Source organism: Cololabis saira, chromosome 4 (genome assembly GCF_033807715.1).
Source record: "Cololabis saira isolate AMF1-May2022 chromosome 4, fColSai1.1, whole genome shotgun sequence".
Taxonomy (NCBI): Eukaryota; Metazoa; Chordata; class Actinopteri; order Beloniformes; family Belonidae; genus Cololabis; species Cololabis saira.
The window spans coordinates 29,125,828-29,148,875 of NC_084590.1; the positions used below are offsets into that span (position 1 = coordinate 29,125,828).

At 40.1% G+C, this 23,048-nt stretch overlaps 1 protein-coding gene across 1 annotated transcript; it reads left to right on the top strand.

The window, feature by feature from the left end:
- The first annotated feature begins 283 nt into the window (after positions 1–283).
- On the top strand, positions 284–22,643 carry si:ch211-286b4.4 (uncharacterized). Its single transcript, XM_061720531.1, has 35 exons — positions 284–406; positions 1,083–1,303; positions 1,436–1,582; positions 1,719–1,883; positions 1,961–2,112; positions 2,280–2,448; positions 2,594–2,702; positions 3,046–3,182; positions 3,345–3,470; positions 3,879–4,058; positions 4,782–5,006; positions 5,144–5,270; positions 5,943–6,142; positions 6,230–6,442; positions 11,552–11,697; positions 11,887–12,014; positions 12,158–12,302; positions 13,334–13,466; positions 13,597–13,749; positions 13,847–13,973; positions 14,066–14,277; positions 14,410–14,686; positions 15,367–15,455; positions 16,216–16,376; positions 16,937–17,051; positions 17,616–17,812; positions 17,900–17,948; positions 18,029–18,175; positions 18,441–18,773; positions 18,971–19,068; positions 19,156–19,256; positions 19,360–19,439; positions 20,589–20,617; positions 20,713–20,826; positions 21,197–22,643. The coding sequence occupies exons 1-35, from the start codon at positions 369–371 to the stop codon at positions 21,752–21,754; spliced, it is 5,601 nt and encodes a 1,866-aa protein (XP_061576515.1). The 5' UTR covers positions 284–368; the 3' UTR covers positions 21,755–22,643.
- The last annotated feature ends 405 nt before the right edge of the window (positions 22,644–23,048 follow it).

Below are 23,048 nucleotides of genomic sequence, written 5' to 3' on the forward strand. Positions count from 1 at the left end.
AACAGATAATATTTGAAAACAGACCAGAACATTTGCTGTTCTCATTGATGGCACTTTGACCATGAACCGCTTTCATTCAAAAACTGTAATCAAACCAGTGAAAGCAATATATATTATTCTATTCTAATCAAGCCATTAAAAAAGTGTTTCTATTGTACATTTTTGTTGTACATTACTGTTTATTTTTTTATCCTTTTTCTCAGGGGAATTCCAGCAGGAGCAGCTTTTGCCCAGCTGGCCATTACTGCCCCTCTGGTTCCGGCTCTCCACTACCCTGCCCTGCAGGTTCACTTGCCACATCTCAAGGGCTAAAAAGACTCGAAGAGTGTCCACCCTGTCCCGCTGGATTATACTGTGGCAGTCATGCAATGGCAGACATCTTCGAAGCTCTCCCATGTCGGGCTGGGTAAACACGCCTGCTTGTACTCCTCAACTTTTGTATTAAGTATTAATTTCATATGCTTTTGAGTCCCTTTAGTACTCATCAATTCTTTTGTCTATTGTTATATTCAAATACTGACATTTATCCATAAAATATTAGTTTCAAACAGTGCCAGTTATTTAAGCATTTTATGCATCATGAGCTGTTGTAGTACTTGATAACCTTCACTTCTAAAATTTATGAGTGATTAAGTATTATTTAAAGTAAAAGTACATTTAGACATGCTTTAGATAGCCTACTACGTAATGGTTTTCTGTTTATTTTGAAAGAACCTGTACTCTTTTAATCATTGATAAGTTTTTATTTAACAAGTCAAACTGACTAAATCAATGAGATAAAATTAAACATACAATTTCTGAATTAAGACTTCCAATATTAGTGCTGTCATAGTAAATTAAGTTGTCTAAATTCAGTTTTACTCATTTTTATCTTGAACCTTTCCTTTACCTTTAAATGGGCAAACGTATCTTAACCAGAGAATATAAATTGTGCTTACAGAACAATTTATGGCTTTAACTTTAACCTTCAAGCATTATATTGCACTGACATATCCTTGCTGACGAATCATTTAATCTAACTAATGGTGACTTGTGGTAATATTTGACGATTTGAAATTTGTTTTCCTTCCTTGCGCCTTCAGGTATGTGTGTTTAGGCGGCAGCTCAAGTCCCACTCCGTCTGATGGTTCCCATGGCTACCCCTGCCCTGCCGGCCATAGCTGTCCCGTCGGCTCAGCAAGCGAGGTGCCTTGTGAACCCGGCACTTACAGCCCCGGCCCTGGAGCAAGCCAGTGCGTGGCGTGCCTGAAGGGAACCATGTGCCCCTCTTCAGCTACTCAAGAGCCCTCTATCTGCCCACATGGTGAGGATGGTGAAAATAACTTTCTGTCAACAGTATGAGCGAAATTATGTACTCGTCTGAATGAAAAAAACAATTATGGACTTCTCTTTTTTTTGCATCCATATTTAAAAAAATAAAATGCTTTCTCTTGAGGTCATTTTTGCCCTGCTGGGACAGCCTTGCCGCAAGCCTGCCCTGTAGGGACTTTAAACAATCAAACAAGTGCCCCCTCTGTTTCCGCCTGCACACCGTGTCCCCCTGGAGTTTACTGCAGCACATACGGGGCATCAACGCCACAAGGTGAATAGACTTTCACGTTTTTGTGACAATTCTTGAACTTCCTGTAAAACCAAACTCATACTTATCTGGTTGAACTAATTGGTGATAGTTTGGGATTGGGATGTTTCTTCTGATGGTTTCTTGTGTTTTTGGCTAGGTCTATGTCTGCAGGGTTACTTTTGTGAGGGTGGAGCTACAGATCCAACACCAGAGAGCTCTGAAAGCTTCCCCAAAAATGGCCCTTGTCCTGCTGGCCACTTCTGCCCTACAGGGTGCATCTCCCCACTTCCATGTCCTCTTGGCAGTATTCGCAACATCACTGGTACACTTAGTGCCCATAACGAAAATGTATTTTACATCAGTTTCTTCTACATCCAGAAAGTTATCTGTTTTCTGCAGGAGGTGTATCCATGGAAAGTTGCTTTGGCTGTCCTGCTGGCCACTACTGCTCTACCGAGGGTCTGACAAGCCCCAGTGGCCCATGTGCAGCTGGTTTCTACTGTCCTTTTGACTTTTCTTCAACCACTCCATTTGCCTTCCTCTGTCCCAAGGTAAATGCATTTATGAACCCTTTCATTTCTATTGTCTGTATTTTCTTTTTCTTCATTAAATTCAATCCCCATGTGAGTTAATCTTGTGCTGGATTGGTATCTGTCAATATTGCGGCAAATTGAAGGCCACCGGTCAGATGCAGTTTGTTATTTTCATTCTTTCTTAGGGCCACTTTTGTCCAGAGGGATCTGGCCTGGCCTTGCCTTGCCCCACAGGTGCGTACCAGCCAAACCCGGGTTCGGAGAGTTGCATCCCCTGCCGACCTGGATTCTACTGTGAGGAGGCCATAGTGGGAGAACCGTGGCCCTGTCCACCTCACTCATTCTGTCCTGCAGGTAACTTGTTGGGGCACTGAGAGAAACTTTAATTTACAGCTTATTCATTGAGTCATTAATGCAGGGAGCAGTGCATTTATGAATGATAAAGCTAACACTGTTGGCTTTGTGACCTTAACTGTTGTGCAACTTTTACTATTATCAGGCACAATGATGCCTCGGGCCTGCCCTAAGGGGACATACACCCATTCAGACCAGGTCGGCCTGCAGGATGAGAGAGAGTGTTTGCCCTGCCCTCCAGGGAAGTTCTGCAGGTACACAGGATGGCCTGTAGCATGTATACTAAAGCTACCACTCTACTATTCATGCAGTTTTACACTGCATTTAATTAAGGAACTTGCACATAAATATCATGAACATGCAGATGTTTGATAATTAGCAGAATGCAGGATTATACAATGTTCTAGCATTACAATTCACTGAACAGAGAAATTAACCGCCATATGTTAGTGTAATGAGGGCCAATAATGAGGGATGAAAATTATATAATTACCATTCTATTCATCTGATGAGGTGCACATCTATTTGTTTTATAAGTTTTTATAAGTTATTTGTGTGTCTGGGGTATTTCAACTAAGTTCATGTATGCTTCCCCAGGGCTGGTAGGATCCAAGGCTTTTGTGCTGCAGGCTATTTTTGTATTTCTGGGAGCGGGGATTTCACACCTCAGGGACTAGTTTCTACCGTCCACTTCTGCCAGTGGGGTGTGCAGTGTGCTGGACCATGTCCACCAGGTACAGAACCGGAATTCTAAAAAACAGCTAAGAAAAAACACTTCCCATACCTATTTCCTTAGATTCGTAAAAAATTGTTGAAAGGACTTTTCCCTTTTAACCCTTTTAACATGGTGTGGTGTATAGTAGATTGCCAAAGACTGAGAAAATTCTTTATTCTAGGTTTTTATTGCCCTGAGGGCACACAGCGGCCTCAAATGTGTCCTGCAAATACAGTCAGAAGCTCCCCGGGAGGTGTGAGCCTAGAGGACTGCCTACCCTGCCCACCTCAGTATTGGTGTAAACCTGGTACGTGCTGGCAAAAATGAAAGCCTTTTGTAGCCACTGTGGTTTCATGTGTTTGAACTGGTTGGCTGAAGAAAAGAAAAAGCTGAGTTTCAGAGGCTGAGAAATTGAAACCTAGCATCAAACCAGGAAGACGATATCATTAAGCTATTTAATTTTGGGCTCATTAAATGTTAAATGAAATATAAAATTAAACAAATGTGGCATAAAACTATTTCCCCATTAAATTTTTTTTTTAAATAAATAAATAAATATGTATGTATGTATGTATGTATGTATGTATATGTATATATATATATATATATATATATATATATATATATATATATATATATATATATATATATTATATATATTTATTTTACATCCAAGACCTTTGAGCTTAATATTCTTGTTTTTGCTTGTTTACAGGAGACCCAGTCCTTCATTTATGTCCAGCTGGCCATTACTGTGATGGTCTCCCTGGCAGTGACTTCAGTGGAGGGACCGGACCCAGGTCTTGTCCTTTGTACACTTATCAAAGCTTCCCTGGATCTGGCAGCAAGGGTGGATGTCTGGCCTGCCCCCCTGGTTCACACTGCAACAGCACAGGTCAGAAGCAAAGTGTCTCACACAGATCCCTGATCAAAACTACTAAAAATGCACAGATCTAACTGATTGCACGAGGTAAAACATCCAGTTATGCCTTCTCCCTATTTTATATCGGAATCACACCTAGTTATGAAACGTAATATTTTTCTTTCAAGTGGATTTGACTTTATATTTATATATTTTTATTCATTCAAAGCAAACTTTTAGTCTCTGTCCTATCCATCAATCCATTTTCTATATCCGTTTTATCCTTCGCAGGGTCACGGGGGTCTGTCTCTGTCTTATTGATTTCCATATATATTCACATTATTATACATATAATGTCTAAACCAGTGTCTTAAATATAAGTGAAAGAAATTCAAAGTAAATGAAAATAGTGAATTTAAAATTCATGACTTGAGGCCATGCACAGGGTGGAACTGTATTGTAAAGGAAAGGTTCTCTCTAATCCCTCTCACAAATGCTTAGGGGTTAAAACGTTCTGATATTGTTATTTCATAATACTCAACAGATAGCTTTCTACCCATTTCTCCTCTGGATTATTTTCTTGTGTAATAGAATCCTTTTTTTTAATAAGAAAAATCATAAGAAGTAGAGAACCCGACTCAAGTACACACTACAGTGAAGTGAAGATGATGTTCAAAATGGATTTCCATGTTTTTTAAGTGGTCTTTCTTCTTTTTTGAAAAAGAAAAACAACAAAAAAAACCTCTTCTTTTTCAGGGCTTACAGACTACTCTAGCAGTCCATGCCCACCTGGATTCTGGTGCAGTGGGTCTGGACCCCCCGTCTTTTGCCCAGCAGGCACCAAGAGGCAGCTGCCCGGAGCTGCAGCACCCAGCCAGTGTGAACCATGTGCAGGGGGGACTTTTTGCCCGGACCCGCGCATAACGGGAAAGCCCAATTTAGAAGGGATACCCTGCAGAGCCTCATATCAGTGTCCCGTCGGTAGGTCAATTGCCTCATCTTATAGACATAGCATGCTTCTTTATGTGATGAATTATTCATCTTGATAAATATCTTCTTCACCAAACGCATTAAAAGAGGACTCCCATTGCTGTAATAGATATTTGCTCATTCTACAGGTGCAGTTTCAGAAAAGCTGTGCAGAGCTGGTTCATACTGTGGACCTCAGACTGCTGAACCTCCAGTCTGTCCAGAAGGTTATTTATGCCCTGAGGGATCCCATTCCTACAGAGACCCTAAACAACTGTAAGTGGGTAATGTCTGCTAATCTAAAATCGGACATCGAAACAAATACCTGCTACAAGATTGATGTGAAAGTTAACGGGGACCTATTATGGCATCTAATACCTATTTTAAACAGGCCTTGAATGTCTTAAAAACAAGCTTTTGATTGTTTTTGCTAAATAAATTAGAAATTCAGTCTCTAAGCCATGTCTGCATCTTCCCATTCTCTAACCTCCAGCTCTATGTGGGGTTCTGAGTGGGCGGGCGGCTATGATAATGAGGCACTGTGCTGATTGGCTGCCTGACGCGATGACGCGAATGACGCAATACACCGCTACGAAAAAATGGGGGAAGCTCCGGCCGGCGGAGTTAGTTGTGGCCGTTCCACCCATCGCTCCTGTCGTTACGTACGAGCAGAATCTGAACGGCTCGTAGAAGCCACATCACACTGGATGGCTCATCCGGGCGGCTGTACAGACACTGCAGAATCTGGTTGCTTTCCTCCTTCTCTGAGTTGGCAGGCTGAGGGTAGATCACTTTATATATGTTAAAGCAAGAAAAAAATGTGTTTTTCATAATAGGTCCCCTTCAAAGGCTTTTCTACTAAAGAAAAGTTTTAGATTAAATTAATTTGATCTAACTTCACACTATGGGGGTGAAGTTTATAAATAACCCTGTTACTGCGCTCCGCAGATGCCTGTTTCCCCACTATTGTCCGGCTAACAGCTCCGCCCTGAAGTCCTGTGAAGGGGGCTCCATGCCTGTCAACACCAGCGGTCTCAGAGGGTCCAAAAACACAGGCTGTAGATTGTGTGAGGGGGGGACTTTTCGTACATACCTCTCCCCAATACTCCAATGTCTTCCCTGTCCAGCAGGGTACTATTGTCCCCCAGGTACTTTACATTAACAGAAAGATTCAATTTACCAACGATTCAATATATTTGATCTTTACCAAACTCAAAATGTCTTCAATAAAACAGGCACAGACAACTACAAGAATAAATCTTGCCCTCTTGGCTACATTTGTCCCCGGGGATCCACTCAACCCGTGTCCTGTCCACCTGGCAGCTTTGGTAACCTTACGCATGCTGAGAATTTGGAGGACTGTCACCCATGTCCAGCTAACACCTTCAACCACCTGCCTGCCCAGAAGGCCTGCTTTCCCTGTGGCAGCTCCTCCACGTCACCAGCCGGTCAGATGTTCTGACAATAAAATATACTGTTTTGCTTGTGTGACTTTCAGGGTATAATACAGTAGGAGATTTACAGCCGCAGGTCACCGTCATGTTCCTGGAGGTGGCCACAATCAAACTGTCAAATACAAACATATAAAAAAATTACAGAGTAACAGTTTCAGTTCTTATTCTTTGATTAAAAATTCCCCTTTTACTTAATTTAAAACATCTTCAACTACTGCAGAACTACACAATCAACATCTTAAAATAAAACAGCAATTTTCATTTATTGTCAACAAGAACAACTGTATCTTAAGACACTAATTAGATAACTTTTTTTTTATTTTATCATATTTTAGAAAACAAAGGAGGTGTCTATTTAAATGTTACTAATTTGTTTGTTTCAGTTAAAAAAAGAAATACTAACATCAATTGATTTTCTATACCAGTCAGTCTGTTAGGTTAAAAAGTCATCACAATATTATAACTTAGAAAAAGACACCGGAGACCTGTGGAATGATCTTTCAATGGCCTTCTGCAGAAGTTTGGAGAGAAATCCTGAGAAGCTTTAGGCAACACGGCCCTCCTCTTTCGAGCTCGTCAGAACTTCTCTCAACTGGCTGTCTGCAGAGCTGGCGCTTTTATTCAGCACGGAGGACAGGAAAAACCATATTTGGTAGATAACAGACGTTGGGGGTGAAAGACACCCAATAGTAAATAGTTGAATGGACAATAGACAGAAACAGATGGTCAAATAGATCAGATGATGGTTGAAAGGTCACACATGTGAAACTTAAACTTTAAAGAAACACAAAAGGTCAAAAAGGGTCAAATGCCTCCCGGAACTAAAACAGGACCTCTTTTAGAGGTTTGAACAGATGGTTCTAAAGACAATGGGGTATTTGTTGGACATCTCAAACTCAGGAAGGGCTTCGCTGTCATCTGTTAACATGTGATAACCAACAGTCAGCTTAAAGTAAACCTCGGACAGATGTGTCCATCTGACAATGGTTCAGTTGACCAACCAGGAAGTCAGCAGTTTTAACCTCCTGAGTATCAAAGCATGTCACGATAAACAGGCAGTTTTCTGATTCTGATTCTTCACAGTTTCACAATGAAAAACTTGGATTAATCTCACATTTCCCTCCTTTTTTATCATTTTGAAACTTCAACAGTAAACAAAATAAAACACTCCAGTGTCATCGTAAACATACAGGTAATGAAAACACAGGACAGTACAAAGACAGTAATAGTCGGAATCGGAATCGTAATCTCAGTCATTATGTCAGCATGACTCAGTAGTGAAAAAGTCTCTTCCATTCCTCGGACTCCTCTCCTAGTTTGTTGTCGCAAGTCAGTTTGACTAGTCTTCTTCTTCAGGCTGGGCTGGCGAGATAGGCATCAGTTGATTACTTCGGCGGGCAAAGGTTGTGGTACCGCCCGACTTCCTGCACTACTCGAGCCTGGCATTTCTCTGCTAGCTTTCACTGCAACTGGTGAACGCAGTAGATCATTCAGCAGCCTTTACTGCTGCCGGTGTCCTGATCTGGACAGCAAAAAGGGCCCGTCCTGACGGAGTGATGACGTTTCACCACTCGACTCAGGATCCGGTTACCCAGTTTCAGCAGTTCCTGCTTTAGGAGAGGGAGAGAGGAAGAAAACAGCAGCGTACAAGAAGACGATTCTCATGTACAGTTCGACTAATGGCCATCATTCAGGCCATGGCTTTCTTGAGCCTTAACTTAACAGGCCATTAGTTCACTCCAAGAATGAAATCCATATGAACAACTTCAAATGGATAGGTCCTTTCATGTTGTATCTGCAACATGTCGGAAAGCTCCTACTAAAAAAATTTTAAAGGGTATTTAGTATTTAATCCTCATGATGTATCATATGTACCCCACTCCCTCCTGTTGAGCCATAAAAACTTCCTATGGCTCAACTTAGCCACCAGGGGGAACAACTTCCTTGGAAGCACTGGTCTGCTTCACAGCATTTTTTTTGCATGCCGACAGGGGTGGGGGTTTTGTGTCATTAGACCCCCTCCTTGTTGACTTTTCCCTGGAAGAGTCAGGCTGCCAGAGTCAGGCTCCCCAGATAAGTGGCCCTCCCACTTCTTGACCTTCGCACCCTGGCAAGTCTGCAGGTCTGACTTAATGATTCTCTAGGGTCGGATATCTATGTCCCTCAGAGATCCCCCCCTCCCATCACCAGATTAGAAGGGGCAAAAACCTGGTAAATTCTGTCTCCCACCGTAGATTAGACTACAGAATTTCTCATTGAAAAACGTTCTTATTTCAACCCAAGTAGGTTATGATCTTATTAAAGTAACACCACACAAAAACTGTCAGTGCAGCAACTCTTCTGCAACGTAAACAGTAGTCTTCAGTGAACTTATATATATGTATATTATATATATAATAAGTCATAGTCACAAAATGTCGGACTGAAAGGAGCATTCTATCAAATAATGCTTTCTCAACTGTTGTTGAGCTCTATTTTCCCCAAATCAAAAAGAAATGCTAGAAAATTGTCATAAAATTGTCAGAAAATTGTCTCCAGATAAATCATGAGTACTTATAAAAGTCTTCAGGAGATTCTTAATCTTCTGTTTGCATGCTGCAACGCAAATGCACGCTCTTCTATGAAAACTCATAGAAGTCTTAAGAAAATTGTGGGATAAATTCCCATGCGTAAACTACACATAGACAAAAACCCACTAACATTAAACACAACTTCAGATCATCTGCATGTGGGTTCGTGTATCACTGCAAATGTGTGAATTTTTTCTCCTCAAACTACACTAACCAAACTCAATTGGTGCATTTCAGATGAACTCACAACCTAAATGATAGCAATACTGATCACAAATGTACACATTTTCAGTGTGAATAGGCTAGTATGCACTCAGAGTTCTTCTTTTCTAAAAAGATTGTACAACGGGTTTGTTACTCCTGCATACAATCCGAGTCATACAGTATTACAAAAGTAATCTGCAAATTAAATGGTGAATTAACCCAATTTAAAACTTCTATGATTCTATGCCCTCATTCAGGGCTTAGAATGATAGAACAAACTATATTTCTCCATTTCTACGTCTCCTCCATAAGGAGAGCTTCTCACTTCTCAGCCTGCAGCCGCTCGTAAACCGGAGCATGCTTTCACACACACACTCTCTCTGCAGCTTGGCCCTGCAAACTCTGCAGCTGTTTCACAAGGTCTCATGAATACACACACACACAGACAGTGTCTCTCACATACACACACACAGAGTCACACACAGACACAGAGCTTTGGGCTGCTGCAGCCCCGCAGCTGCAGCCTGCAGCTCTCTCCCCTCCCCAGTCTCTTCATCACAGGTTGCTACTTTCTTGTTTTTTCTTCTAGTCTTAAATTAGTCCATTTACTTCTTTTTAAGTTCCCTATATTATTATTTCGCAAGATTCTGTCTCCATTTTTAAATTTGAGGACGTCTCCCCATCAATTAAGCATCTTTTAGAGATTATTTAAGCATAAGTTTCAGCTTAACCACGCCTCTGCTATTTTTCGTCAGTTATTTTCTTTCTTAAGTTTCTCTCAGGACACAAGTTTCCTTTTTTAACAGTTTGGTTTTAGCCTGATATTTAGTGAACAATTTAAATTTTTCCTCTCAATTTTGAAAACCCCAAACATTGAACAGACATAAACATCAGACAAACATTAGACAAACATTAGACAAACATAAAACAAAACCATTAAAAATCATTTCCAAGAAACCTCTCCTCGTTATCCTGTACTTTTAAAGTCCCAGACTTCAAAAGCCGGTCCCCGACCGAGTTAGATGTTGGTCTTACGCACTGCTCTTTAGGCAGTATTTTAAGAGGCCCCTATGCCTCATAAAAATCAGGTCCCCGACCCGCCGCCAAACACCGTTTTCGCTAACCTCTTGTTAGTATACACAGGAATTTCACTCAAAAGAGGTCTCTCACCAGTCTCCTAGCGCCTTCCCCTGGCTGGGAAATCTCGTCGTCTGGACTCTGGAACAGCGCAGACCAAATCTGGGCCTGTTCCCTAAAGTCGGAAACGCTGTCGACAGATTTTTAGATGGCCTCCTTTGACCGTACGCCGTTCCATCGCCAGAACTTGAGATCCCGGGTTTCTCTGCACCAAATGTTAGGTTAAAAAGTCATCACAATATTATAACTTAGAAAAAGACACCGGAGACCTGTGGAATGATCTTTCAATGGCCTTCTGCAGAAGTTTGGAGAGAAATCCTGAGAAGCTTTAGGCAACACGGCCCTCCTCTTTCGAGCTCGTCAGAACTTCTCTCAACTGGCTGTCTGCAGAGCTGGCGCTTTTATTCAGCACGGAGGACAGGAAAAACCATATTTGGTAGATAACAGACGTTGGGGGTGAAAGACACCCAATAGTAAATAGTTGAATGGACAATAGACAGAAACAGATGGTCAAATAGATCAGATGATGGTTGAAAGGTCACACATGTGAAACTTAAACTTTAAAGAAACACAAAAGGTCAAAAAGGGTCAAATGCCTCCCGGAACTAAAACAGGACCTCTTTTAGAGGTTTGAACAGATGGTTCTAAAGACAATGGGGTATTTGTTGGACATCTCAAACTCAGGAAGGGCTTCGCTGTCATCTGTTAACATGTGATAACCAACAGTCAGCTTAAAGTAAACCTCGGACAGATGTGTCCATCTGACAATGGTTCAGTTGACCAACCAGGAAGTCAGCAGTTTTAACCTCCTGAGTATCAAAGCATGTCACGATAAACAGGCAGTTTTCTGATTCTGATTCTTCACAGTTTCACAATGAAAAACTTGGATTAATCTCACAAGTCCTAGTTGTGATGGGTGAGAGGTCTCCAGTCCATCACATGGTGAAATATATATTTGGACTACATAAACATAAACCGAGACTGCTGAATTTTGTAATATATTAATTAGAGTCTTGGAACACTACTGATGAGCCATAATTACGTGTTTTCCACATTATTTGACCATGCGGAAGTCAAAGCTGTATATTTTCTCAAGATTGCAGAAAGCAAATCCTTCACATGCAGTTACACTTTCTTAAGCAAGTTTTTCTGTTGAGCATTTGCAGTTGCCTTGTCACACTTGTTTCTGCAGGTTCCTCCTCTTGCACCTGCATTGGTAAGAACCGAGCTTTCCACTATTCTGATGGATCGTGTTTATGCAGAACTGGTTTTATCTTCTACAATGAACTGGATTTCAAAAGTTCTACATCTGACAGCGAACTGGACTGTCAGCCTGAGGTCTGTGAATACAAGAGTGTTTTATACAAAATTTTTGCTGAACAAAATATGTAAAACCGAATGAATGCACTTAAGGAGGTTTTTTTTCTTCATTTATACACTTAATTTCTGAAATGCAATTGAAACTATAGACTGGCATGTTGTGGCTGAAGAAGTGTCAGACGTCATTGTCTCTGTAAAATGTTTCAGGTGAATAGACGGTGTGCCACGGGGGAAGTACGTTTGGCAGATTCCCGGGAGTGTGTGTCACCCTCCCAGCACTTGTGCAATATCACCTGTGGAACACATGGAGGAACTCTGGATGTGGAGATGGGCATGTGAGACTTTCTTAAACCTTTCTAACAACTTAGTTCCTTTTAAACCTCAAGAGCCAGTCAATGATTTCTGATTTACTGCGAAGGAAGCTGATATGCTTCTTTTTGTGTTACTTGCCTCATTTCCCTGATTTGGGTGTTCCCAGCTGCCATTGCGAGCGATATGTGTCTGCAGAGGAGCTGTGCAATATGTCCTGCCTCTCCAGGCTGCCTCAGCTATCTGCCCAGCTCACGCCAGATGGAGAGCTCCTCTTCAGCCTGAAAGAAAGAGGCAGTGTGGTCTGGGCCAGGGTGAGAGAAAGCTGACAGAGCCACTGACAAACCTTTCCATCAGAGTGAATTATCCAGCTCAAACCAATTATTTGCCACCTTGCTTAGGAGGCAGATTTTTGAATCTTGCTACTAACAGATTAAGAAAGTCAACATCAGAATTGGAAGGAAAAACTATCAGGTCTTCCTTAATCGATTTGTTAGTGGAAAGCTCGGTGCAGCATTCAGCACGCTTAGCCCGAGTTTCACCAGGAGACACTTGTGAGTTCCTGACATATGGTGGGGGGAGAATTATGTATAATCACCATCTCTCTGCATGACTGAAACAGTGTTTAGCAGATTAAGAGGATTGCTTCTAGGTCTCATCACTTTCCACAAATGTTATCGACTATGAATGTAAATGTTTGTGTGTGAGTGAGCAAGCTCAGCTCCATTTAGAGATATGTATCAGTTCAAAATTATTCTGTCATTTGACAACAAAAGTCTTTTTTTTGTGCAAGGATTTTATTTGAATTAAAGCACCCAGCTTTTACAAGGTGTCAAGACAGACAGGCTGAACAAATGCTGAATCTGGAATACTCATATCCATGATTGAAGTACAACAAAACAGCAGTGCTAAATATTAGAAATGCACACCCACTATACTTGTGAGGTTTGTACACCTGGGTGATAATGGCACTAGTTTCTTTAAAGGTACGTTTAGACATTGAAAACAATTCAGAGTAAATGTATCAAGCACGTCCAAATCAGTGCCTCTTATTTTTAAGTCATTTCTGAGCACACCAGCTTCAATAATCATAAAGAATTGTGATTTATGTTGTGTGTTTTTTTTTTCTTGTTATTGGTTCTGTGACAGGATGTAATATCTAATCCTTTTAAACCCTTTACTTACCAGCCTGTTCTCAGGCTTCTGCTCTCAAATTACATGAGCTCCCAGTACAGGGGGCTCTGGTAATCAGCAGGTGGCTAAGCCTGTTGTGATACAGTGTAGCTGTGACAGTTTTAATCTGTGTTTGTTTTCAATTTTCTTTTCTTAATCCATTTACATACAGACGGTAACAAATGTTTTAGGTCCAGATATCCATGCACGGATATCTGGAAACACTCATTTGGTCCAGTTTGGTTCTGAAGGAGTGTTTGGTTGGATTCCCACACAAAAGGACCTGATTAATCAGTTTCTGTCAGGTGACTAAGTGTGGCATATTGATTATTCTTATTTTCTTTCTAATAAATGTCCTTGACATAAATGTTTATCGACCAATTTACAGTAAATTTGTGAATAGTGTAAATTTGACATATATTCATCTCTCCTCAGAAACAGTAGAAACTGTAAACACAAAGTCCAGAAATAAAAGAGACGCAAAGGAAAATGGTGGCATTCTGACCGTCCTTCCTAGAATCCCTAATCCTATTGTCTGTGTGTCAACTGGTGACATGCTCATTTTCCATATCACCATCAACCATACTGGTAGCATAAATCTTATTCATCTGCATGATCTTTCTTCAAGGGGAGATTACTTTTTTTACTTTTTCCAACCAAACATGCTCTCAAAATATGTCCCTAGATCGCAGAGTCAGCCACTTCCCAAAGTACGAGAAAGACCACCTATTCAATAGCAACCCCAACTGGGACTTTGGTGCCTTTAGACAACTGGAGAGACTCGTGAAGCAAACACAATTCAACTCTACAAGGTAATGGAGCTTCTTATTGTATTCTTCATCTTGAAATACATTTTGCAATGACAGCACCTCTGACCCGTCACTTATTCCCCCCCCGTCCTCAGGTTTTCCCATGTTTTTTCAGAGACGGGGAAGTATGTGTTGGTGGACAATGCTGTTCCTGAGCGGAGTATAGTGGTAGTTGTGAGTGAGGAGGGCACAGAGTGTGACCCCAGGGCTGCTGTGTTTCAACCCATGACCCCAGGACACTTGGTCAGGTTTGGGATTGTCAAGCAGCACCAACTGAACCTTCTACCTGACTGGCGAGTGATTGTTGGTGAGCATTTCTTTTTCTTTTTAATAGTAACTGCTGAATCAATTATATGCCGTGCTGGGTATTACTTTTTTTCCCTTTTAAAAAAAAAAAAAAATCTTTTGTTTTGTGTCTTTCAATGCTAACTGTTTGCAGGAATCCTGAGTCTGCTCTTGGTTGTGGTTGTGGTTGTGACCGTCACAGTCATAGTTGTGCAACCCGACAAAGCAAAGCTTGTCCCACAGTGGACATCAAAGCCAAAGTGGCGCAGCCTTGGCGAGCCCTTCTGTCCGGTGGAATATGTTTGCAGCAAAGAAAGGTCTGTTTGTCTGCAGGAGGATGTATGTTGTGCATTTCTGCCACTCAAGAATATGATAAAACTGTTTCGCTCCAAGAAGGTTCCTGGTTTGAGTCCCAGCAGTGTACTTTCCGTGTGGAGCTTGCATGTTCTCCCCATGCCTGCATGTGAACTCTGGGTTCCCCCCACAGTCCTAAAACATGTATGTCAGGTTAATTGGATATTCTAAATTGCAGATGGGAGCATGTGTTTCTATATGACCTTGCACTGGGCTGGATACCTTGAAAAAAAACAACAAAAAAATACTTTTCTGTATGTATGTTTCTTATTACAGATCTATTGTTTTTAATATGGTTTTTAACATGGTTCATAATATATAACCTTATTACCTAGTATCAATATAGCTTCTTTTTTTGTGAACACAAGAGGCATATATTGAAACGAGGTAGAAAACTTCTAAATGAGTAGCTGGAGGTGCATGTTTGTCATCTCACAGCAACAATTATAATTGCCAAAGGATGCTCGTATCCATGGAGACTTCCTCTCAAACCCAGCGGATTAATGATAAACAATGCTGCTTTCAAACGGTAGAACTCATTAGTCCATCTTTAAAGGTTGAGATTTGAAAAATACAATAATTTCATTTTTGAAAACATTCTTTTTGTTTGTTTTTCTTGCACAATTAGCAGATGGAAAAATGAGTGTGTGTATGTAATACAACGTGTGTGTTGTGTGTGAAATTCAATAAATATTGCAAACAATACACAATGGAGCATTTTCACTTAGGTCTGTGATTTGTATCTTTTGTATTTTAGCATAGTGACCCAAACCCAAGACCGGGTCCTTGGCAGTAGAGGTGTAGGAGAGGGAGCTGAAGTTGAGGAGCCAGCTGTTTCAAAGGGAGGTACGGTCTCTGTGTATTATTCTGTTATTACCTGGGATCTACAGCACAGGGCAACATGCTGTACCCATATACTGTGTAACAGCTCTGGATAATACATAGTTTACTTTTTGCAGTGAAAATGTAAAGATGCTGGGGCCAGCTTGGTACTAAAGATAAAACTGCACACAATATATTCACTATTAAAAAAGTAGTTTTCTTTTTGTGTTTTTTTTTTACTCAGGAGGTCTAAGATCAAATAATATTCTGTCACTTTAGTTCTTGGCTTTTGGTTTTCAACTGATTTTAAAGAAATCAGATCTTTAGGAACAAAAGCTGATGGATTTTCAGCGCATTTGTGTTGTTTGTTTTCAGTTCAATAGTGCAAACAATGGACCTACCTTAATGTTTTCTAGGTGAATGCTTGTTACATTATTTATGCAGTTGAGAGTGCATTTAAACCTCCACTGGCCTTGTCATTACGAAATCAATGTCTTGCTACACATAACAATCAACAAAAAAGTATTCCAAATTTGATCAATAATGAGGACAATAATGGTTCAATTAATATTGAACTCGTATATATTGTGCTGTTAACATCAAGAAAGTCAGAACCCGGTATATCCTTGCACTTATATATATATATATATATATATATATATATATATATATGGGGGGGGATTCTGCTCCTTGAAAAAAAAAAAGAGAAACCTTTTCCTTTCAGGGTGCAGTCATGCACTTTGAGATCATCTTTTCAAAACTGACATTTGCTGGTTCCATTTAGGGCGCGTGTCTGAGAGCTGTGAGCTGGAGGACTTCAATGTGAAAACTCTGTATGACAAACTTGAGGATCAGAACCTACACATAGCCTCTCAGCTGGCTCGACACCGCAAAGATATGCAGGAATTTTATAGAAATATCTGTCAGCACACTGAATCTTTTAAGGTGAGTTTTATTAGAGTCCCCTGGGAGGGTTACATAATATTATTCATCAATATTTCAAGTACATTTTCAGATAGTGCTACTATGCAAAAATAAACTTGCTGATGGTTAACAGATTTCTTAATGATCATTATTTACTGAAGTGTTTTTGGATAGCTGTTATTGACAGGGACTTTTGAGATGCCAGTTTGTGAGAAATTCCTTACCAGCATGACACAGAATGCCACTCACTCAACAAGCCAGTGTGCTTTCTTGGAAAGAGCCGCATTATCAAAATCATTATAAATCATATAATAATAATTAACTGCTTTGACAACAGCTTGATAAGCAAATTAAAACAAAAAGAAGAAAATAATAATGAATTAAGATTTTCAACAAACTGGCAACCCAAAAGATTTATAGTTGATCTTTAAAGGACTAATAGCTGCAGCTTAGTATAAAATCTCTATAAATGCCCCATGTCTATAACAACATGGCATCAGTGACTCTTTAAATAGAAAATTGCCAAAAGTGTTAATTGTATATAATATGGAGATGTGTTGAAATTGTGTATTTTCTTTCAGGATGCCATTGCGAATATGGACAGTAAAAAACTGAGTCTCCTTAAAGAAATTCTAGTCCACAGTGTGTTGAAGGATAACCTGTCTAACGGCAGTGTGGTGGAAGATGATTCACAAGGTAAAACCAAAAGATGGTTTTTGAACATTGTATATGTTTCTCTAATGAAGCTGATTTTCCTATTAAGTTTCTTCAATGGATATAAAATAATGTCTCCTACTTTGAAATAAAAAAGAGAAAATGAGGTCTGAATTTTTAAACTACGTCACACAAATAATCTCATCATTCCCCTTTCTATTGTTTTATTACTTCAATAACATATGTCCTGTGGTGTAGTGGGATGCCCTCTAACTGGCGGGTGGGTTGATGGCCCAATACCCCCCCATCACTACTTTTAATGTCCCCATTTCCAAGCCATTCATTTGCTCTTTTTGGTTGATTTCTTAAATTGATATTATCATGCATAAGTGCTTCAGATGCATTCATTTATGTTGCAAATTCAATGCTTAAAAACCACAGGAGGTCTCATAATGTAGACCAACATTTTTCAAAGGTCTGAAATAATTATTGTATTTAGCAGCTTGAAGATTTGCTTTACTGGTTGAGATGTGGGTCGAAAATTGTATTATTCACTTTTACGTGATCCGTATGTTACATGGAACTAAACATCACCACCCACTCAAGCGGGGACCTACATATCATTGCTGGGAGCTGTTCTTAGATCAGTGGAAGCTCTGCTGTGCAGGCTGACAGGAGAAGCGTGGCAAAGCCTGGATTTACCTGGGGTCCCATACTGTCATACTGGTCCTCATGATACCAGAGACTGTGAGCCCCAAGCTGGATACATGCACCCAAGTGACACTAACATGTGTTTCACACAGGTACCAAAACAGCTTTAGTGAGATTTGTACTGTAGCATACCTTGAAATGAGTAGTGAGATGATTTTTTTTCTTTTAAACATCCACAGTTTTCATCATTGACTATGACCAAACCAGAAGCTCTGTCTCATGAGATGGGTTAGAATCATTTTTTTTACATTTATGAAAATATTAAGGTATTTTAGTGTGTTTCCTAGATACATTTCTCTGTTCCCCAGACCATGTACAGCACATAGCTCCATGTGTCAGTGATGATGACCTCTCCAAGCTGGTCATGATGTCTCCTCTATACAAGACCCTGCAGGACCTTCAGCAGTCCCTACAAGACCTCGCCACAGAAGAGCCACGTCAGGAGCTCCACGATGGTACAGAACACCAACACAAAATGTTATATTGAGGTAATGGCCTAAGTCATGTTGTTCTCAATTTTTTCTCAAAAAACAAAAACAACTGAACCAAATATTGGGCTAAAATTGTTTCTGTTTTCTTAAAAACTTGAGAAAAATTTGACATAGGTCAATATTTTAAGTGGATCACGATATTAAGACTCTCGAACGAGGAACTACATTGAAACAAAATCTAAAACCTAAACATGACAGCTTAAAGCCTAAAATAACATTTCTATTTCAGCAGCCACAGTGCATTCTGTTCGTGGGAACTGTGACGGACTAATCCCAACCGCGCTGGACAGCCTTTCACCACCACACTCAGCCATTTTCCTGTTTGGTTGTCAGGTGATGCAGTTACTTGCAAACTGCCCCATGTTCCCCTCCGTACTCCTGCTCCTGGCCAAGTCATTCCCCCGTTCCTCATCTCCTTCTAATGAGTGTCTGCTGCCGCATTGCTCCGGGGATTTTTTTTTTGATGCAACCAATCAAATCCTTTATCTGTCAGAGGCAAAGCTTCAGCATGTGGGAAATTTCGTTGCCGTCATCCTGCAGTCCATGGCCCAGATAGCAGCAGGTAATCAGAAAAAACGAAAGGCAGTTTGGAAAGCCGGTCTTGTGTCCCGGTTTTACATGCCTCATCTGCAGTGGATTGAAATGCTCCTGGTGAAATGCTCCAATCATTTTTGAAATCATAACGGATGTAATCTTTTGAAACAATACGATATATGCATTTTATTTATTTATTTATTTATTTATTTATTTTTTATCCAGGGTCCAAACCCCAGATGTTTATGCAAGCTCTTCATGAAGCCGTTTCAGCTCTGAGCTTTCAGCTATTCAGTCTTTCTTTCAAATTGAATTCAGAAGAGGTATTTTAAATACTTTTTAAACTTTACTTACCACTGCTGTACTGTTTAAATTTTGGAATATAACATTTTGTTGCCTTCTTTTAACAGATTGATGCATTAGACGGGCATCACAGCCCCCTGGTCGAAAGATTTCTTAACATTAGAGTTCCCTCTGTAGCGAGCTTTACAAACCAACTGTTAGCCAGCAGGTGGGTGAGAAAGATACTGTAAAACTTGGAACACAGGTAATAAAAATACTCTTTCAGTTATGCTGTTACAGAAGATAACTTTTCTCCCTTTCTTCCAATTTAGACTTGAGAAGTATAAATATTTCAAGTTGGAGCAGCTAATCTCCAAACTCAAACAAAATTCAACTCCAGACATCGAGACAGGTATGATAACTTCTGATAGGATGTGATATAACTGATATAACTTGCACAAGGTTTGGGGTACAAAAATATTGGATTTCTCAAAATGGCTCTCACCAAGTAAAACTGCATTTAAGTATGGCAGTATTGAATAACTTGAACCAAGAGAAGGAAAAAAGTTAAATTAAGACGGGTACTTATAGTTTTAAAGTTGGTTAATTAGTCCTGCCTTTCTCCTTGATGCTTGTCTGCAGCTGTCATCCACTCCTCTGGAGCTAAGAGGAAGTTTCTCTGCTGCTCCGAGGAGGAAACGGTTTTAGAAAAGTTGTATTAGAAAAACCCAATAATTAATTTTGGGACTCTAGAATTAACACATACACATTACACATATCTCACACACAAACATACAATTTTGTAATTTTGGTTTACAGTCTCTGCTGTAGTTTTTGGAAAACAGCTTTGCTTGTGTTGTAAACAGGACACACAAACCCTCGTCAAACAGAGCAGAAATAACACAGAGCTGAGTCGACAGTTTATGTGCTGAAATGCACAAACCAATCAGGTGCACTCAGACCCGCTTTGATTCACATGGCTTCAGTCCCTAATGAATGTTTACACACATAATGTCCCTTTTAAATCCTTTTAGACTACAAATGCTTGCATACTGCATGTCACCTTCTCTTTTATGGCAAACTTAGTTTAATGCATCTTTGTCTTGTATAAACCTACTGTAGAACCTTCATAGCATAGGAATCTAAAGCAGAAGTTGTCATCAGTAAGTTATTATACTATCAGAAAAAGTATACTCCCACAAAATAATGAACAAATCCATTTGTGGTTTTAGATCATGACCTGTTTTCTCTGTTTCTTCCCTGTCATGAGCTATGAACATCATTGTGAATTCTTAGAGAGAAAGTCAAGTCTTACATTCCCAGTCACCTAAAGAGACTTTATTCCAGAAAAATGGTCCAATATGTTAGAACACAGAGCTCTTGACTTTAATGACAGTATCCCAATGAGCACTAGAGCAAAGTGCAATAGGTGCTCGTGTCTCTGCTCGAAGCGCAATAATCATACATTGCTCGGTGCTTGGTGGCACAAATTCATTTAAGGCATTTCCCAGAGGTTTTATTTCTAAATGTAATAAAAAAAAATATGGCTTAATATCTGCAGGTTTCCCACCAAAAGGGACACCAGTCCAGGTAACATGGTTACAAATAAAAACCATTGATAAATTCAGAAAATTGTCATGGTCTTCGCCGCTCTTCACATTTCTTCATCATTTTCCGTGTCCCAGATATCATGTGTAGAGGAAGAAATTGACCGCATGAGTGAGCATTTCTTGCAGCTGACAATGCAACTACAGAGGAGAGCTCAAATGTGCACAGAGAGCAGTGCTGGAAACCATGAGGTAATTAGCTGGAATATTACACGTTGCATATACTATGTAATTAAATAATCCAAAGAATCCTGCTGTGTAGTAATTTAATTGTGTTATGAGGGGCTTAGAAATTATCCTTTTGTTGCACGTATGGTTTGAATCACTCATCTGCCATTAGTATTGCATGTGACATAAATATTACATATTCCATTTGTGTTTTATGCTTTTATATGAATGGTGATAAATCTTTCAAACATATCTCCTTTGTTATGATAATGATTTGTAGCCTTGACTTTCAAGAAGAAAAAAAAAAGCATGAATATCTGTGCCGAGGTTTTTATATTTGTATCATCAGTGGAGACTGTAAAGCTCATTATCTATGATCCTTTTTTATGTGAAGAGAGCCACAGCAGCAGATGTCCCAGGCTTGAGTCGTAACGGAACAATCCTGCTGGAACTGAAAAGACGCTATGTATCGCAGCGCCTCAACGAGCTGCATGTCACATTAGGCCAAATGAGGCAGTGCCAGCAGCACGACAGCAAGTGGAAAGACGAAACAAGGGGCTGTGCACAAAGTGATGGCAGCACCGCTCGGCTGGGAGGAAGGGAATATCATCCTGGTCTAGATGGCTGCAGTCCCACTGACGGCCAGCGGCAATACAGTTTTTGGGTTAGCCAGAGCCAAAACCAACAGCATGCAGAAGGCAGAGGTCTTATGAACTGTAAACTGGACAGTCATATGTCTGACCAGCAGAGGAGCAGCATGGTCCACAGCAACAATCCCAACACATTACTTGACAGCCAGAGAAAGAGCCAGGAGCTTCTGCAGAGCCATATCCCAGAAGATGTAAAGCTTAACAATCAAATCGCAATAGACACCACAACTGACCACACAGATATAGATGGCGTGTGTGTGCCTAGTGATCAGAAAATAGATCTGAATATGGATAAAAACTGAAAAGATGTGTCATGTAGCGATCTCATGTTTGCTTCTGTCCTTTGTCATGTTTGGACTAAAATAGTTTCAGGGTCATCTCTGTACAACACATTAATCTCCTTTGTTTGCTGAAGAGTGATCTGAGTGACCTCTGCCTTGCCGTACATGAGCTTTAAAACAATTCAGCTGTGCTCTTTTAATTATCTGTGATCACAGATGGAAATAATTTCTGGCAGCAAGTTGTGGTGTTACACAATGTGTCATCTTGTCTACATACGTTCTCTCTCAGGTTTAGTGCAAGCTTCATTATCACATTGGAATTAAGAAAATGGGCTCAAGCTGAATAACATTAAGGTGACACTTTAGTTTTCACAACAAATTCCTCCTTGTGCAAATATGTTAGCCTGAATGCTTTGATTCATATTTTATAAGATGCTAATAAGAAATTCTCACCTCCTTCTGCCAAGCACGCGTTTAATGATTGTTTTCTGAGCTGTAAATTCTCTGTAATATTTCTTTGCAGCCAAAAAATGTGAAAGTCACCACACAACGGAAAAGCCAGGCAGAAGAGAAGTCGATGTTGCACGACTGCTGCCTTCTTCTGGTTCAGTGGTTTATCTGACGCATGTGCTTCTGGGTCTTATAATAGAAAGTCAGTATTCCTACAGGGGGCTGTGAGCCAAATCAGAAGGTCAGACGGAACAAGTCTTCACTTACTATCAGTGTTGGCTTGGAGCTACATGCCAAGTCCACCGGCTGAATTTGTCATTGCCCTCTGGCTTTATCTGTGTGCATCTTTGGGAGTACTGTAGGGTGTTTTCAGTATTACAAGCTCTATCAATTAGATTATCTGCTTAGCTACTGAGCTTGCTTGTGTGTCCACCTCACAGCAGGACGTGGAGTCATATAAATGTGTTTGTAAATCTCTGTTGTAGTGATTTGCAGTTGTACATTATGCTTGTTCTAATTGCCTAGACCAGCACATGGGTTATTTTAGGCGTATTGGCTTTATATGATGTTTCAGTTTACATGGTTTTATTTAAACATGGCATGGGGTCACATGTTTAATCCCATGTTTTGAATACTATTTGCAGATTTTAATGCATCCCTGTTTCATTATAAAACAATACATTTGTAATAAGTAGTCTAATTAAAGCAATGGTAGTCATAATTGATTCATTCTTATACTGTATATTGTCATAACCTCTCATATTTCAACTATAGAAGCAAGGCAGCAACATATGAGTGAATATGGATGATCAACATTATATTATGGGTCAAATCTGTCTTATGTCCATACTCTCCATGCTGCAGT

Coding starts and splice junctions, on each gene's coding strand:
- si:ch211-286b4.4 (XM_061720531.1), top strand. CDS start 369: ATGGCAGACATCTTCGAAGCTCTCCCATGTCGGGCTGG. Junction 1,304..1,435: donor GCCCTCTATCTGCCCACATG/GTGAGGATGGTG, acceptor CTTTCTCTTGAG/GTCATTTTTGCCCTGCTGGG. Junction 12,303..13,333: donor GCAGTGTGGTCTGGGCCAGG/GTGAGAGAAAGC, acceptor ATTTACATACAG/ACGGTAACAAATGTTTTAGG.